Here is a 19416-nt window from a genome sequence, read left to right as displayed (position 1 = left end):
TACTAGTTCGTAAATTTACGAAGTATGGTATTGCTAAGAATATGAATTTACCAATAATGTCTGAAAATTTTTAATAGTGCGTAAATTTACGAAGTATGGTTTTATTTATGAATTTACCAATGAAAATGTTAAATAGTGCGTAAATTTACGAAGTATGGTTTTGTTAAAAGTCTAGTTTTGGTAAGAATCTATGAATTCACCAAGTATTTCTGAACATTTTTAATAGTGCGTGAATTTACGAATAATGGTTTTGTTAATCATATATTTCTTTAAAAAAAAGAAGTTCATAAATTTATGCCACATGGTGACAAGCAATGAAAAAAACTACTGATTTTTCTCCCTTAAAATGTTCGTAAATTTACGAATAATTTCTTAGTTGATGTCAAATGTGTTCTTTTTGCATTAAAAATGTTCGTAAATTTACGCACTTTTTTAGGAAATATACAAGTTTGATAATTCCTGTTCATGCATTTTGATTCAAGGTTAAATTTGTATGCAATAAAAGTGAGAAAAAAACACCTGTTTTTCTTCATTTTGCAACGAAAAAAGGGAATATCAAAGGATATTCCCTCATAGAATTCCGATGCGTTTTATGTCCTTATCTGTATGTTTTTGGAAATGAATGTTAATAAAAAAGTCTTATTCAATTGTTGAGAAACATAAGTGAACCTTGTTTTAAACAAAACACCCTCGCGGTCCAAATGTGACTATTTGAATTAGTATATATTAAATGATGGGAAATCACATATGTCTCATGTTTTTGTTAACGCCCTTTTTTATCATAATAAAAAGTTGTTAACGAGAAAACCTTTAACTTGCGCGGTAAACGCAGTAGTAGTAGTTGTTCTAATCCCGTTATGAAATAAAGGCATATAAAGTAACTCTATACGCATGCAAATTGTCGATGGGACTGTTTTATAGTAAACCTCCTAATTTTATTTCACAGTAGCCGTTATATTATTTGCTGACAATCTATGAATTTATTGTCAGTTATTGTATCATTATAACCTTCTTATAAAATAAATTTTATATAATATGAGTGAATTCGGATTGTTAAAGCAACTGTCTATATACAAGGGGAAATATCGTCGATATACCCCTTTAACGTTTCTCGTTTATTATGCAGCGAAGTATCATGTGGCCTTCAATAACATTAGAATGGGAAACCCATGGTATGTTTTTCATATGCAGTTTCGTACAAAACGAATGAAATTCGTTACGTTTATAGGTAATTTAATACACAAATTATCCTTTTTATGAACCTTGTCGAATGAGTTAAAGCCATTCTATCTATTGCTATACGTAAATATATTATATAGACGACACCTGCGTGAACAAATGCATACATTATAAATATCTGATTTACTGGTATCAATTACTTCCTTGTATAACACATGTCTTTAAAACAAGTAGCTAATACCCTAAAGTCAATAAATTCACCTTGATAATGTGTGCATACTATTAGGATTACTGTTAAACAGAAATCATCAGATGAACATTTGAAATTTCAACACCTCAGATAAGCATGTTTGTGTTTTGAAGTTATTTCAAGCGATAGGACGTATTACTCACTCCAAAAGATACACCGACATTTCGGCGTCTAAAATCGCGGGTGCAGATATTTGAATAGATATGTCAATAACAATTACACACAAATATGTCAGCGGATGACAGCGCTTATTTGCGCAAATGATGCATTATTGGCGTCGCACTGAAGTGCGGCGACTAGTATATAATACGTTTTTTTTTCGCTTAATGGGAGGAGAAGTTATTTTACGGATCAATGTATATATTTTTGTTTTCAGAATATCTTGCATAGTGGTGATTTTTTTGTGTAAATTAGTGTAAATAAGTACTGCATTTGTGCCTATTACATTTACTAAAACATTTATTGCAAATAATGCAAAGCTAATTCTTTTAATTAATAACTGATCACAGGGACAGGGCAATAATAAAAGATCACAGGCAAATACGCGAACCGGTGAAACTTTCTGGTTTTGTACAAAAAACAAAACTTCATTGTTCCACTATCATAGCAACCACCTAGTTACTAATAAAGGCGCTATAGAGCGCGAAGCGCGACACGTATTATTAATTGTTATAATGAATCTTGACAAAGGAAGCAGCTAATTATCAATGTGGAGCACCCCAGTCTCATTACTATCAAGTCCAAAGGCTTTTTTTAAGAACCACATATAGAAGGCCGCAGGCCTGACCCGTATCTTGCCAGTAGTATGGATCTTTAACCCCGCTCACTATCCAGCGTTTAAACCTCCGGGTTTACATGTAAACCTACTATTAATAGCTTATTAATATCTTAGTTAGAAGATGATTTTTCAAGCGGTTCCGTAGTGTGGTGGCTACACGCTCGCTTTACACGTGAGAGGCCCAAGGTCCGAGCCCCAGTATAATCAAATTATTTTATTTGTGTTCTATGTTAACTTTTTGTTTTGATGTAGACATTTTAGTTTAAATAAATATGCTGGTTGATTGTAACCATTTTTTGTTTTTATTATGCCCATGAAATATATGTGTGAGGAGGGGGGTTCGTAATCACATAAAAACTTTTACAGTGTTTTCATATCAATGAGTACTCAACCCCTATCGTAAATGAGCAACGTAAGAATAAATTCAGAATCATCTCCCCTTGAAGTTGAGAACAATTTTAAATTACGTTTACAAGATGAAGCAGATTTTTTTAAACCTACACAGTTCTGTTCCATTAATGAAAACTGCACACGGATGCCAGTAAAAAAAGGAAACCAATGTAAATAGAATGAACTATGAAATATTTGGGGGTTACAACACAAAATCATAGATAATGGTTATTTGGGGGTTATGACACAACATCATAGATAATGGTTATTTAGGGGTTATAACACAAAATCATAGATAATGGTTATACCAGTATTGTTTTCTATTTTGTTTAAAATAATCGGCCAATATATTTATATTTACAGTAGAAAAAAATCATTCCATGTAACTTCATTGAGTGCCCTTTACACTGAAATTCCCGACGCCTTTTGATGCTTTGCATCAATACTTATCTTATTACAAGTTCAAATACGAGAACTACTTTAAAACATTATAAAAAAAGGGTCAACCCACGAAACTCTCCCTTGAAACATCGTACCTAACTTACATTCACACGTGTACAGCTTAACAAACACATGCAGTCCCTATAGACTTATAAATGAATGCCCTCTTCGCCTACAGTGGGTACTTGGTAGCATAATACCCCAAGAAAATGCTACGAAAGCCGATACTCAATTCAAGTGCAATTAACCCATGTGTTCGCTTCATGTCTCAAATAATATTTTTGGGATACAACCATGTAACGAATTGAAGACTTCACCTGCGGAACAGGATCTACGTTAGGCACAGAAACAGTCTTGTTGGTTGTGCGGTGGTCGAGTGGTAACACTCTGGTCTACCATTCCAGAGGTCCCCGGTTCATTTCCTTGCCGGGACACTGGACATTTCAGAAATGCTTCAAGTGTTTCTCACCCAACTAGAGATGTACTGGTATGAAACCCAGGTAATTCTCGCGTGTATCGGTGCTATACACTGAGTACGTAAAAGTACCAAAGGATCTATTCGCAAAGTGCTAGGGTATCGCACCCGGATTCCTTGTATCTCAATACTATCTCTTCTGCTTGCTGTTTCTTCAGCAAAAACAAAAGGAACCCATTGGTCTGGCACTTTCATGGGTTATCCTTGACTGCGAGGTCAAAAGAAACACAATACAATACAAGTTACGGACCATTTAATTATAGCGGACCGTTCAAACACATAACCCTGCACATAAAAAGTAATATATATGAAATTTGCACAAGCCCAAATGTTATTGTATGTTTTAAAACCGAAAAGTTATTTTATCCACGAAAATGGAAGATTTAGCGAAAGTTTCGTACTATACAGAAAAAAATGCAAACTATTTTTCTGCGATAAATTGGCTTCGAATATCCATTAAATACTAAATATTCATTTCAAAAAAGCAATCGTTAAGATTGTAGACCATTCAACAATTGTAAGGAAGGGGGTGGGGTATGATGATGTTGCGCATCCTCTAAAACATCACATGGAACTTTATGATCAGTTCTTATAGTAATTATGTTCCCGTAGAAAATTGCTTCTTTCGATGTAATTGATTTCATTCTGATTTGCATTGCATAATGCAATGTATTAAATGACAATATTTGAATGGCACTTTTTAAATTGTTATTTCCTGGTGATGGAAATAAACATTTGACGCATGTTGTTTAACGCGAACAAATTTTATTGCAAATGTGAGGCTATTGGTAAAAGATGAATCGGCTTAAACATATCTAGTTTAGTTCAGTTCATGTAAACATAACCCAGTTTCGTGTGTAATCTGCAGCGTTTACAAGTTTCTTGGAATCATCGGAATGAGTTTAAGTGCTTCAAATAATTGGTTATAGGAAAGAGGTATTTTATGAAAATTTTATACCCATTTGAGTATAAATGTTAAATTTGGTTAATAAGACCGTACATATTTTGTTAAACGAATAATGTTAGAATCTTCAGCTGTCAATAGTAGGATCATTCAATGTGGCTATTTAAGCATTTTGAACGTTCACTATTTTTGTTTTTAAACCTTCGTTTGCTAAAGGTATACTTTGGTAATGTCAAAGCGTAAACATAATAAGAACACTTGTTGCAGTTTTTTGTCATATCGAAATAGGGAATAAATACACCATTAAGAACTCGGTTTGACCGCCTTTGGGCGGTATTTTGTATTCAATTATTCAAATGTGACGGTACATGATCAGTGTATTCATAGACATTCAATTAAACGTAGAACGTGTACTTGTGAATGAATTAATTAACAATTGCATTATGTGAAATGAGGTAATAAATTAGAATGTTGGTGTAGTCAAAATAATTATTTAACAAATATGTATTCACCCGCGGTGAGCAGTTGACTACGTATATTACTGGAGTGGCTTAATTAGCAAGCATTGCCATTTTCAATTCAAATTATTTTTAGGTAAAAGTACAACCAACTTACTCTAGCATCTAAAATTATAATCATTATTATATAGTCATTCTAGTAGGGTGGTAGATAATAATAAAGTTTTCGTCAGAAGATCGGTATGTCAAGCATAAATCCATCTAATAAAGCACATCAACTATAGGCCCTCACTTGACATATTACTTTGAAAATAATTTGACGCAGTCGAAACAAAGAACGCTATTCAGATAACAGGTCATTAGTTTGAAAACGTAACAATTTTTCAAAACGATCCAAGGAATTCGTTCACAAAAAAGTAAATATTTCACGGTAAATATTTATTTCGGTTCGATATAAGACAAGACCGTAATATCTCTTTTGATTTTTGCGAAAAAAGGTGGCCCGAGTTGAAGCAAATAATCCTAAACCGGCGCATATTTGAGTTAACCATTGTAAGTAATCATAATCTGGCACTAATTATAGTGAACCATTTCAATAATTCATTAACTGGCACAATTTGGGTGAACCTTTATAAGTGTCCTTATACTGGTTCATATTTTAGCGCACCATTTTTAATTATCATACAAAATGTCACTTTTGTTAGCAAACTATAGCAAGTTATCGTAATCTCGCTCTTACTTTTGCGACCCGTGGCAAATACTCATACACTGTAACTGTTTTGTGAGAACCAAAGAAATATGTCACAATAATTGCTCTTATTTGAGCGAACCATAGCATTTATGATACCTTGTCAATTATTTAAGCGAACGCAAGAACCGGTAGTCATAAAATGGCACTTGTTTGAGTATGCTCGAACAAATGATGGAACAAAGTGAGTGCATATGTATTTTCAACTGATTATCATATGTGTCTTGTTCTGACAAAACTGGGCATAATGCGTGTGCGTGAAATGCCGTCCCAGATTAGCCTATGCTGTCCGCACAGGCTAATCAGGGACGACACTTTCCGCTTAAACTTGATTTTCGGTAAGGTAAGAAGGCACTTCCTTCAAACTAAAAATACCATAAAAGCGGAAAGTGTCGTCCCTGATTAGCCTGTGCGGACTGCATAGGCTAATCTGGGACGGCACTTTACGCAAATGCATTAAGCCCAGTTTTCTCAGAACAAGACACATATGAATAGCCGTCATCGGGGCCACTATCATGCTCTTTACACATATCTTGTGACATCCTTTCCTCTACGTTTTCAAACTTCCGGAAATAGTATACTGAATATACTTTGAATTAAATGCAAATTTACTCGATTCCTACTTTTCAGTTATGGATATTTGACTCTCATGGTTGGCGGTATAAATTATTAACATGGTGTGCGGTTTAAATTCGTTACATGACGTTTGTGGTTAACATTATTTGACACAATGTAAAGAAATAACATCTGCCTTTTTTAAACCCTTACGGCAAACGCATACAATTAAAACGAAAGGGCCTCTTCAGTGTGTTTTTATAGGAATGTATCTCTTTAATGTTGGAGTATGTTATGCTTAGCTGAGTGCAATGAAGTTTTATGAGCAGTTAATAGCCGTAACATTTGACTTGTTTGAGTGAATTCATCGTATATATTTCAGAGGTAGATTATTGCTGATGTGCGATAAAGTGAAACAAATACACTCGGCTAAGAGCAAGTACAGTCATGGATCACAAACGACTAAACGATCTTAACGCCGGAAGTATTGATGATAATACACGTGTTCCTGATGTAGGTAAATCTTTGTACGAGGCTTAGTGTTTGGCTCTTGTTTATTTTATTAGACCTGATTATACATGTACGATGATTTCGTTGAGATAATAACACGATAAACTAAATTAATGATACAATGACAAATGTCAATAACTTTTGCTTTAATGTGTCACTGTTTGAAACAGCAAATTGCAATTTTAAATAACTTCCATCGGAACTAAAGAAAAGTAAATTATATATTATTTGTCTGTGTCATAATCAAACATTGGTCAAACTGATGAAAGTATGTTCGTGTGTCAACTTGGAGACTTTTCCAACGCCACACTTTTCAAACTTGAATATCTCTATGATAAGTTAAGATTTTTTTTAAATTTAAATATGATAAGTTGACTACATTCTGATCAAGGTCACGAAAAAATTATTCATCCGTGGCGATTGACGCTTTAGTACGTGAGGTATGTATAGTTTGGTCTTTTTGCACGTGGAAATTGTGAAACCAAATACTTTTTATACATTTATTTCGATTTCATCATTTAATATGGATTCTTACACCAGTAAAACATAAACTTAGTTTTCAAAAAGTATTGCTTATACGAATATTTAAAAGCGCAACCGCGCATTTGAGTTAATTGCATGTTACCCTCCCCAGCGTCCGATCGTCACTGTCACGTAATTATGTATCGTTCGTGGAAAACACACAGTAACAAACAAAGTTCATTTCCGTTCTCATCGTGATTTATTTGTGTTGATTATATTCTAACACAACGCTTACTATTGTTCGTGAAATACAATTTTACAGCGCGGCGGCCAACATGGCCACCACGTCAAGAAGACGTGACAACTCTCAAAGTTCTTTTCCAAATCTAACAGCAGAATCCCCATCTTACAACAACCACACAGCATTTTATTCATGGGTACATAAACATAAAATTTAGATATTTCCTATCCCATTCTTGATTGGTTGACTGTACTTTTCCCTTGATTTACTAAACCCACCCCTTCGAATAACCCTTGTTGATTGGAAGGATCGCTCATGCATCTACCTTATGTCACAGTTTGTGATGACCATGTGCAGATAATTTCATTAAGCATACTCGATCATATAACCAGATGTTCCTTATGGACAAACCACATTGGTAATATGAAACATAACACTTCTATAATCAACTATGTAAACCCCGATACACATTCAATCCGAACTTGTATCTGTTATGTACCTTGGGAAATTCGAATTACACTTATATAGTTAATTATTTAAATTTCATTTTATACCATATCTGAATTTGGACTTGTTATGTCAGAACTAAGACAAATCAACAGATGTTCCCGATAATTGAACTACATTGGAGAAATGAAACCATACTTCCATAATCAATTTTTCAAACTTCATTACATACCCCATCCGATGACATCTGTTATGTTAATTCCTAAATACCCGCAACATACAGGTACTTTACAAGATGAACTCTCAAATAGTTTGATCACTTTAAACTTTTAACTTCTGTTTAAGTATAAGATAGAAATATTGATGTACATAACCTTTCAACATTTTCTTACATATCAGTTATTATAACAGTCACTAATTAATAACTCAAACATATTATTAAAATAATTCCCTATTATTAAATCTAACTGTACTTAAATTTCTATCATAAGAATAAAATGAAATTGAAGTAAATTTAGAATAATATTTATTTCCACCATGACCACGTGCAAACAGATGACACCATACATACCCTACATGCTAAAGCGTCGGATAGTCAGGGAGGTGTAAATGATTTTATGGTGAGCTTGCCCAGAATGTAGTGAAATGATCACACGAATTTATAATCGAAATCTGAACAAAAACTGATGTATTTCAGTTTTAAATGCGTTGCGTTAGAAAAGTATCCAAGTGTTTTTTACAGTCTCGACGTTTGTCATTGCTCATATAATGCTGAGATGCAATGACTTAAATGCCATAATTTGACCTATTTAGACAGACAGACAGTATTGTTATGCAAATTAATAATATTTTGTGTATCATACGAAACACACAACAATAGCAACACTAACCCAAAGATATCAAATAATGAAAAAGCAAAAACACAAGAATATGCTGATAAATAAAAAATTATTTAAGTTTATACTGTTTGTGATATTAACAAGGGAATTGTATGATCCAGAAAAAGAACAGGTTTTAGGATATGTCAAACGTGGATCTTTTTACTGCATGTCATTCGGGTAAGTAAATGTTGTTTATGTGTAATAAACAACATTGTATTTTTAAGCAAAACATGTAGATCAATGCAATAATCATAGATATCATGATCCGGGATTTAAATTGAAAGTAAAGATAATTACTGATCAAAAGAAGTAGTAGCAAACTGCCTGTTATATATTCATTTTTAGAAATAAAAAGGCAAAATATACTTATGCCAATAAAAAGTTAGATTAAATGTTTTAAGTTAAGCATTTAAGGGATCTTTTCACGTTTTGGTAAATTAAAAAAATGAAAATAGTTGTTTCAGATTCGCACATTTTCGTTTTAGTTTTTTTTTGAGGAAACAGTAATACTGAACATTTACCATGGTCTAATATAGCCATTATGTGCATCTTTTGACCTGAAAATTATAAAGCGTTGCAACGCGAAACGATTGAATAATTTGGAGAGTTCTGTTGTTGTCGTTTAATTTTGTGAAACTACGAAGATTGCTTATATAAAGTATAAAATACGTCTGTCATACATACTTGGCAGGATGGCCGAGCGGTCTAATTGGTTTTTACTCCAAGACTCCGGGGTCACTGGTTCGATCCCTGATGCGGTCTACTTTTTTCCTTTTTTACATTTTATTCTTGGCAAAATCTGTGAAAATGCCCACTTTAACAAAGTAAGGTCCTTTTAAGAATGAGACAAGTTTTTGTTTCAATACGGTCAATAAAACAGACTGGTGTAATTGTTCTTATGCTCTGATGCGGTCTACTTTTTTCCTTTTTTACATTTTATTCTTGGCAAAATCTTTGAAAATGCCCACTTTAACAAAGTAAGGTCCTTTTAAGAATGAGACAAGTTTTTGTTTCAATACGGTCAATAAAACAGACTGGTGTAATTGTTCTTATTGGGACACACAGTTTTTTATTTAATGCTTTTTTTTTTGTGTATTGGAAATAAAAACATGTTCCATTCAAATATAAATAAGAAAGTAAATGAACCATAGGTTATTCTGCCATAATTATTTTCGGAGCTAACACATTCTAAGCATGCGCTCATTATAAATAGCTTCTATAAAAATCATCGACCTCAGAAAATGCACGTGTCCCTTTGGTATAAATGCTACATATACAGATACATATTCTCGCACAGAAACAAAACACATCGATTGCATGTTTAGTTTTTAATAATTAAGTCGGCCATAATTCACTACACCACATCATCATTTCAACATGCGCATGCCACCTTTAAAGGCAAGATCCAATAGAGTATGTAGTTGTTTGAAAATGTGTTATTTGCTTTTAAGGGCATATCGAGCGGAAACATACTTCCTTCCATAATGGTGTATTCGCAATCGACTATCTTTCATCGAACTACCTGAAAATTATTGGACCGTAACACAATGAAAATTTACTTATTCCCACCATTAGGGAAGCGCTGTTTATAAAGTCTATCGAATTCGTTCGGATCACACATCAGTAGTGTCTGAAATTCCGCGTCGAACTGAACACGGGTTGCGATAATGGTATACAAACAAAGGGAATGACAAACAGATTTTAAGTCTGATGGAGTTATGGGAAACATTCATTTCCCATACGAGCAAAAAAATAAATCGGCAAAACTATCATGCCGACAGACGACAAAGCGATATTTTTTTTTAAATTAAAAAACAAAGGAGTGATGTTTTCGTCATCATCATTTTTTTTTCTAAAATGAATTAACCATTTTGCGTTCACAGGAAAACTATGCGCTGACCTCTGATTCATGGAAAAAAGTGAGAGATAATTTGGAGAGAGTACGGCGAGAAATAGAAAGTTACATTAATGGTTCACATCAAAACACAAGTCATAACAATATTAAACAACCAGTAGAAAATACAGAAGACACCCCTATTTCACATGGAAGGGGTCATAGTTATAGAAAAGATGATACCGACGCAAACCAGCCAAACAGAGAAACGGGTAATAAAGACGACAGCGAACCAGTATATTCTACATATTTACAGTGTGGAGACAGAAATATTATGTTGATATGCGAACCAAAGAATAAACCACGTAAAAAAGTCGTGTACAAGCAAGAGGGCAACAGAAATATCATGATCAATCTAAGAGTCAGTTCAAATGCATACCAGTTAGTACAACAGTTAAAAGGCTCTCAGAATAAGCAGGTCATTCCACTGGATTCGGAAGGCTAAGGTATGCATATCAGATAAAGCATTATGTTTCCAAATATGTAGTTGTAATTGGAAGAAATTTGTTTGTGTTTCCATCCGCATGTTGTTTTTCTCGCATGGGCGGGGAGTTGATGCTCAACTTATATCTCGCACCACTCGGCAGCTTGCATAACGACTTCATTTAAATTTAGTTTGTTTCGATTCCGAATTTGGATTGCAACATGAGATAAATGAGACATGCTTCCAAGATCGATTCACCGTTTATAACTTGTATGACAGGTTTGGAAACGAATGTAATTGTGTGTTCGCTTGTTATTTCCAGTTTGGTTGGAAATCAAACGCCGCAGTCAGGTTGAGTCTAGAAAGAAATTTAGATCGCCAGGTCAGAAGGATTCATTCTTTTCGGAAACAAGATCGTCTGCCTCGTCAGAAAGCGACAATCTTCATTATGACACACATAAATTGATATATAGACGGGATGTGGACGAACACAGTTTTCATAGCGATGCCCATGGCAAAAATGCGGAATCGGAAAGTCGAAGCATTGAAGAAAATGCATACGTATTAAACACACAAGAAACTGATGAATGGAAGGACAGTCAGTATGAAATTCTAAGTATTTCAGAAGATAGAGATCTACTAAAAATGAGATTTTCTAAAAAAAGAGGTAAGAAATATCGAAACACAATGTTAAGCATCTTTCAAATCTGTGTATAAAACATTTCCCGACATTTGTGTCGTAAAGCATTCTTATAGAAACGCATTTTTGTCTACCAATGCAATACATGTGGAAAGATATGATTTTGTATACAGATTAGTCTCTTTTCTTCGACATATTTTATTTATGTCTTATAAATAAATGCACGTGTCAATTGTATGTCTTATTGTATGTTTAATTGTACAAGAGTACGTTGTGAATGATTGTTTTGTTCATCATCAGTGTACGCACTCATAGCTTACACTATGGTAAAAGGCATAACACCATATTATGAGCTCCGACTGTTTATTTATAGCTGGAAAACAGGAAGATTTAGAAAGACTTATCCTAAGCCACCAAAAGGTTTGCGATTTTCTGCGTGATTCGTCAAATGCCTTCGACGCGTCGCTTTGTGACTGGATGTACGAAAGCGACGAAGACATATATGATTACATCAAGGGGCAAAGTAAGTTATACAGATACTAACAGGTATGTAATTGTAAAATAAACCGATGCAAGAAGTAAATGAACGTGAAGAATACAATTGACAATACGCTGCCTGTTGACTCTTCTCATCTGGTTACTTTCAATAATTAAAGTAATTAAAAAGCTGCTAATCTACGTATCATAGTAATGGGTATTTATATGAGCTATACTTGACAGTAGTGAGTATCAAAATCTTTATGCCTAATATTTAGCTTTTTAGCCGGATAGTTCGATGCTGTATATATTTTGTCTTTTGATAATTTTAGTACCACCAGGTTATTCTCCTGGAGTAGAAGAAGTGAATCCTGAAGACGACGTTCAAATTGTTAAGTGGACGCAAAAGGAAAATGAAGCCGTGTATGAGTGGACAAGGAACAAAGACATCGAGAAACCGCCGCACCAGCGAGGTAAAGAGCGACGCGTATTTTGTCGTGCATTTAATTTACGAACCACAGTTATTTGTTATTTGAGTTCTGTTATAAATATTTAGAATGCAGTCTTTGTTCAATATTGACGTTAAGTGATTAGAAAATATTGAAAGAAAAATATCGTTTTTAAAAATACAGATTTTTTAATGCAAACTTTATTGAGCATTTGAATGTGTTTTTTGCGACTGATGTACACATAATATAATGATGAGCAAAGCAAACTGTTTCTTTAAAACATATGGATGCAGCCAGCGTGTTCATCGTATGTAAATAAAACTGGTTCAACACCTATTATTCCTATTCAAACGGACTTCATGTTAACTATGATGTATTACTTTTATTCAGCTTTACACAGTGTCCATTCTTCTCCTTCTTGCATTGTCCCCACTGTCCCCGTACGTAAACAACCGCCCTCTGAGGATCCTGGCTTTGGAACATCTCCACACCCGTCCAGACGAGACCGTAAGTGACCTTGTTGTGAATGGGAATTGAAGAATCATCTTAAATGTGTTGAAATTAGGACCTGCATTTGAAATTATCATTATTATAAATACATATATCCCAGTTACAATATAAAGTGTATCCAAGTTACTTTTTGTGTACAATGCTTTTTCGTCAACGTTGATATACTCGACAGGCATTCAAGATTGGGAATGGTATCGAGATGAGCTTACCGATGAAAAAGCCAAAAGGGAACTCGAACATAAACCGGTAAGAACGAGAGTTATATATTTAAAGGCATGTTGATACCAAGCTTTTAAAACAGTATTTAAATCACACGTGGTGGTATGTTCCTCAGACAATATGTAGGTATTCACGACCTTACTGTTTATACAAAATATGTAATAAAAACTTGGAAAACATAAGTAAGATTATTATTTTCCTTAACCCAATGATTTATTGCATATTTGTAAATGACATCCAATATTTTGTAAGTATAACGTATCTCATCGGAAGGTCGATTATAAAATACCTCATAACAATACTGTTTAAATATTACTTTACAAGACATCTTAAGATGGTTTGTTAAACGCATTGAACCTTTAATGTAGCTATCAACTCAATTTAACGGTATGAAGTCTGATGATAAGCACCAACATTAAATACGTGTTCCCCAACCCTTCACTTTGTGTTGCATTCTAAGAGTGTTAATAAACAGATTCTCGCAAAGTTCAGTTCGCCAATCAAAGAACATCAACTCAAAACCAAGATCACACGTAAACAATTAATTTAACATAAAAACCATTGTTTTAAACAAACGTGCACACGAACGAATTTTGCGGGAAATTTGACGAACGATGGTTCTAATGAGTTGATGCGTGCCACACAAAAAACAAATTAACAGCTTAATTCTAAGTTTGCTATTCAAGTTCTATCATTAATGTTCATCTTACGTTTGTTGTTGTTTTCTGAAGGAATTCCTCGAGCAAACATCATCTTAGGTCTACATATATATCAATTATAGTGTTCTCTATCTGGTAAAACATGTTTCGCGACCTCGTTTATCGAATGTGTTCACACAAGACGCCGTGACAAATGTCATCTGTATTGAAATGTATCTGAATAGCACTTTAATATTTGTGAACTTGTTTATCGGAAAGGGGCTCATACAAAACTCCATAATTTATGATATTTAAACAAAACGCGAAATACAATGTATAAAAACTGAAAGTTTAATTTGATTTGTTCAGATTACATACATGCAATTTACATAGATTGTTGTTCATTTTAACGAACATGGTCTATTAAAAACATCAATTTGTACCATAGCCAGGAACATTCCTTGTGAGAAAGACTGCACCAAAAACTGCTGAGCCGGATGGATCGCTGCATGTGTTCACACTGGAGTTTGTGATCGAACACAGCCGAACCAAAAAACTCATGATAATGAAAACTGGGGACGTGTATCATTTCAAGGAATTCAGGCAGCAGGGACAAGAGACCCAGGTACATGACAAAAAGATTCTGTCGTTTATTGCCTGACCATACACTCGAATATGTTTCATACCGGTTTAACACGCCATGTTACTTAAAACTGCCCATATTGGTATATTTAGGCATTATATTTGTTGATTATTTTTGTTAATATTTGATTATAAGTTAAATGCTCATTATTTATAATAAATCAAACGTAAATATATACCAGTACACATACTCGCGTTATTGAATAATACAACTTAGCATTGTGTCTCCTTGTCATTTTGTCAATTATTTCAATACAATTAATGTTTATTGTTTAGACATTCAAAACCGTATCTGACCTCGTGGCCAAAGTTCTTGCCATTGGATTGGAAATCAAAGACCCCAGAACAAATTTATGGACTACATTTCAAGTAAAACCGGTTTGGCTCAGACAATGAGGTTTACCTTCAAGCGAAGGTTGCAGCAAACATTTTGATATTTTGCCACATGTGTTTCAACTTTATAAAAAATGTAACAAGTAAATATTGACAGTGTTTCTCACTCTGAAGTAAGGCCGGCGTTCGAAATCCCAATAAATGCCATACATGTAGCGTATGCCTTATGATTCTTGAGTTTAAATATGGAGTTAAGGAATGGGTAGACAATTATGAAAATGTTTGTTGAAGTGATCGTTGCTATTGTTTGCAGTTTTTAATCTTTAACTTCAACAGTGCTCTGCGAGTATGTACTTATTAGAACTTCCTTACGCATGCTTGCAGTGTGTTTGCAATACATGTCTAAGTAAAGCGTTTAATTACCATCCGCATTTTGCAGATAATTGATTTCTTGTTAATATTCCATAACTAAACATCCATATCAATCATATCATAAACTGTTGAAGTGTATTTGTATTTTAAGTGCAAACATTCCTATTTTGCTGAATCACACAATATGTTAAAAAATCTGACACAAAAACTATTTTCGTTTTACAAAAATGCATCAAATATTTCATGTATTTAGGATAAAATTGCATGTTTACAATATCCACATTGCAATTTAGCAAATGCCTTATATGAACAAGTTGTAGGGAATTTAAAATGTAAACATAGTGAAACTTAGTGGAGGGTTACATTTTTTGTATTGTACGAAGTATTTTTGTTCTTAACAATGAACTAAACGGGGTTATGTTGAAATCGTGTTAATTCAGCTCAATACTCGCATTACAAAGACCAGAGCTATTCGCTTAATGTCACATGTACAGAATCGAACATGGGGAAACATAATATAGACACAAACACGGAAAATAATAAATATTGGGTCGCCATCCGGAAACGGTCGATTAAAAATGCATCAGGACTTAAACCGGTTTTAATAATCCGGTTTAAACAGAGGCGCATACGTATTCACAAGACGCTTATGTGTACATGAAAATAGCATATCAATTAAATAAAAAGTAATCCAACATACAGTATGTTTCTATTAAGTTACCATCAAACCCCGCTATGGTTGGATTTGAACCAAAACCACAGGTTAATAACTTTATGAGGAACAATTAAGCTTATATAAGTATCAAAAGTCATATGCTCATAACTTTTTTATATTAAAATACAAAAAACATCACATTTAACAACAAAAAAGCCATTGGTTTTACCAAATCTTCGTAGTAAAGTAGAGTTTTTTTTCAATAAGCTGCTCTTAACAGTGACTATAAGCAGATTTTATCTGATGCTGCATTCAATGTAGTGGAAGCCTAAAGGGTTCTTTTCCAGAAACGCACTTTATTTTAGATCCATATTGTAAACTGTAAATCACCACTAACTGCAATCTTTTAAAACTTTTAACCAGCCATTTAACCGTTTACACTTGAAAGGAAACACCTACACATTGACTCGGTTGGGCGTTTTCAATTGATTGGCCATATAAACAAAACGTTTTGTTTTTTTAAATGGTATATACATATATTTTAAACATATTTTGACAATTAACTTAATATAATTATTTCCATGGTATTGAGCTAGTAGACACAGCATAACAAATTTTCATAGAACTTGTTCATTTGATCTCCATCAATATGTGCACTCATATGGATAAAATGGCAAAAACTACAACAAATCGTTCAGTGACAATAATCTTTAATAACGTTTTATGTCACTTCTAGTGGGATGAAATGCATATAGTGTACATATTTATTTAATATAATATAATTTCTACATAATAAATGTATTTGAGGAAGATTATCTGAAGAAATTACACTTTTCGTATGCCTACCGCCAATTCATTATCAAGCTCTTGATTTCAGTATAAATGTGTATATCACGTCTCTTTTGAGTATTATAATTGCTTATTTTGATCAACACTTATTCACTCTGATATATGCTGAAATGTTTCTGAATGTGGCTTAATATTTATATAATAATACATTAATAATACAATCCTAAGGTCACCCACAATCCAAATGAAATCCATGCATAAAGCCGCACTTAATCACAAAATGTCAATGTAGTTTAAATCTTACATGACAAGAAATATAAGTTCTATTGGAGACACTATCCACATTTCCACCATTTACATACATGTTACCATAAGCATCAACAGAGATGCCAGTTTCTTTCTGGGCTTCTGCAGAATTCGGCACTGATGGCTTCATATATGTGGAGAACATCGAACCTATTTTTAAATCCTCGTCAACAATCTGAGTTATATCCGGAATAATTGTACCTCGAACTGTAAACAAATACAAAATGCTTTTTTTTCATGAATTTAATTATCCATGTTTACGTTTCATACCGACGCTTTATAGGATTGTTTGTTTTCAGAACAATCCTTTTAAGGACAACGAGCAAATAGACGATTCCTTCACCTCAAATTAGCAAACATCAAAATATGTGTTGCATGATGTAATATGATAAGATGTTATAACTCTAAAAAATATAACATTCTTGTAAATGACTTGAATTTTATCCGCATGAATTAAGTCCGTAAACGAGTTTAGCTTACGTAGATCCGTTGTTCCATGGTCGAAGGTTACTTAGGTTTACTCTGACTCACACTTGACAAGATTGTACATGCCTCTTGAAACTGCTAAAGGCAATGCTTCCATGTGACATCTGAGACATGTCAGCCACCTAAATAAAAAGAAACCAAACTACAAGGTAATATGTCAATAAGGCACAGACATTCTTGATACATCATGCAGTTTAAAAACGTCGTTATTCATAAGCTACAATTAAGAAAACTATTTGATAATATGTAAACATTGTGAATTAAACATACCGTAATAGTTATGTGTTTGCGATAAACTGCTTTCATTAAACAGCAGAATAGCGTTGGTTGTCGGTATCACATTATTTTTGTGTTTCAAACCGCCTTGTCTTTTTACGCACTTTCTTTTTTGCAACAAAATATCACATAAAGTTCTAAAATAAAAACACACCACAATAAGTTCGTGTTTTTATGTCTTTAATTTAAACACATTAATTAATTTCGTCATTTAAGTATATTTTCCGGACTTAGACGTAGATCTATATCCGATCGTTGCCGAACGCTTTCCGAATACAGCGTTATCGCCCGCTTATTACCGATCTGACTACAGCGTTATCGTCCGACTATTACCGATCTGATTACAGCGTTATCGCCCGATTATTACCGATTATTACCGATCTGATAAAGTCCATATTGTCTAATGTTAATCCATCAGTTTTTAATTTCCATGCTTTATTGAAATCAACTTGTAAAATTGAAATTATAAATTTGTGTTAATATATGAAGGAAACTCTAACCGTTAGATATTCTATCACAAATAATATTGTCAACGAAAACTAGTATTCCCTTACTGCCAGTGAAATGATATTAAACTATGTAATATAAAATCGTACTACTTTGTTAATTATACTTTGTTTCAATTGTAAGATTACATTTTGTTTTAACCAATTTTGTATTGTAATTCATGTATTTAGACGATGTACATTTGTATAAGTCTTAATAAACTGTCTGTTCTGTTCTGTTCTTAACGATAGTCGTGTAGCATTGTATGTTAGTATCACTGATTTGGTAGTTTTTGCTTTTTACAAATAAATCGTTATTATTGTGTTAATTAATATATATAACAAATATAATGCATAAGATTCACAATCAGAACCTCACGGGTTATTTTCACGAAATCATCAATGACTTTTTTTCAAAATGCTAGGCTATGAGCCGACAAAGATAGTTCCTGTCCTTTTTACAAGCCATAATATGTAATAATAACTTTCAAACTGATCGTGAGATTTTGGTATTAGTTAAATTGTTTATGGAAGGACATTGTCCTATATTTGTGTACAATTTATGTCTTTTGGTTCATTATAAGGATTATTCCAACGTCGGTTTTTTTTTCAGCTTTAAGTTAATGTTCTTAATGTTCAATTAAGAAGAATATTAAATCGCATGCGATTACATATTGTTTGCGAGTATCTTTGCTGACCACTCTTACGGTGTTCAGATGATAGGTTTAAATGTCGCATCAGAGAATACATTTTCAATTTTGACCCGAGATATGAATTAGGCTTTATCAGATAATAATTTAGTGTATCCTTGATAATAAAAAAAAACTGTCAAATTCGTTTATCAGATGTACGCTTTACACAAGAATAGACATCAGACACACCTTATTGTAAGCACGATTTAAATATGGATACAAATATTCTCCTTGGATTAGTATTGTTTTTCGTCATCGTTTGGATCAGATAATATACCGACTTTTAAAAAAATGGATTCGCATTGGTGGCTCCCTGGACCCCAACGTTTTGACAGTTGACCACTTCAACGGATCGATCTATGCAAATGTTAGCGGACACAGTTTAAAGAAACTATTCAATTTCGACGGCT

The 19416-nt window shown here is 33.4% G+C and overlaps 2 protein-coding genes across 2 annotated transcripts in view; both read left to right on the top strand.

The window, feature by feature from the left end:
- LOC127871144 (uncharacterized) overlaps positions 1-18555 on the top strand; it is a 45348-nt gene extending 26793 nt beyond the window's left edge. Inside the window, exons 2-10 of the mRNA XM_052413871.1 lie at positions 6561-6691; positions 10603-11059; positions 11360-11704; positions 12051-12200; positions 12487-12627; positions 12994-13110; positions 13286-13359; positions 14419-14595; positions 14889-18555. Coding sequence (XP_052269831.1) covers positions 11683-11704; positions 12051-12200; positions 12487-12627; positions 12994-13110; positions 13286-13359; positions 14419-14595; positions 14889-15008 — 801 coding nt within the window. The 5' untranslated portion in view covers positions 6561-6691; positions 10603-11059; positions 11360-11682 and the 3' untranslated portion in view covers positions 15009-18555. The remainder of the gene's footprint in view (positions 1-6560; positions 6692-10602; positions 11060-11359; positions 11705-12050; positions 12201-12486; positions 12628-12993; positions 13111-13285; positions 13360-14418; positions 14596-14888) is intronic.
- Positions 4426-19416, top strand: part of LOC127871138 (uncharacterized) — an 85303-nt gene continuing 70312 nt past the window's right edge. Inside the window, exon 1 of the mRNA XM_052413859.1 lies at positions 4426-4449. The gene's annotated coding sequence lies outside the window, so the exon portion shown is untranslated. The remainder of the gene's footprint in view (positions 4450-19416) is intronic.

Source organism: Dreissena polymorpha, chromosome 3 (genome assembly GCF_020536995.1).
Source record: "Dreissena polymorpha isolate Duluth1 chromosome 3, UMN_Dpol_1.0, whole genome shotgun sequence".
Classification (NCBI taxonomy): Eukaryota; Metazoa; Mollusca; class Bivalvia; order Myida; family Dreissenidae; genus Dreissena; species Dreissena polymorpha.
This window is presented reverse-complemented; position numbering and strand designations above follow the sequence as displayed.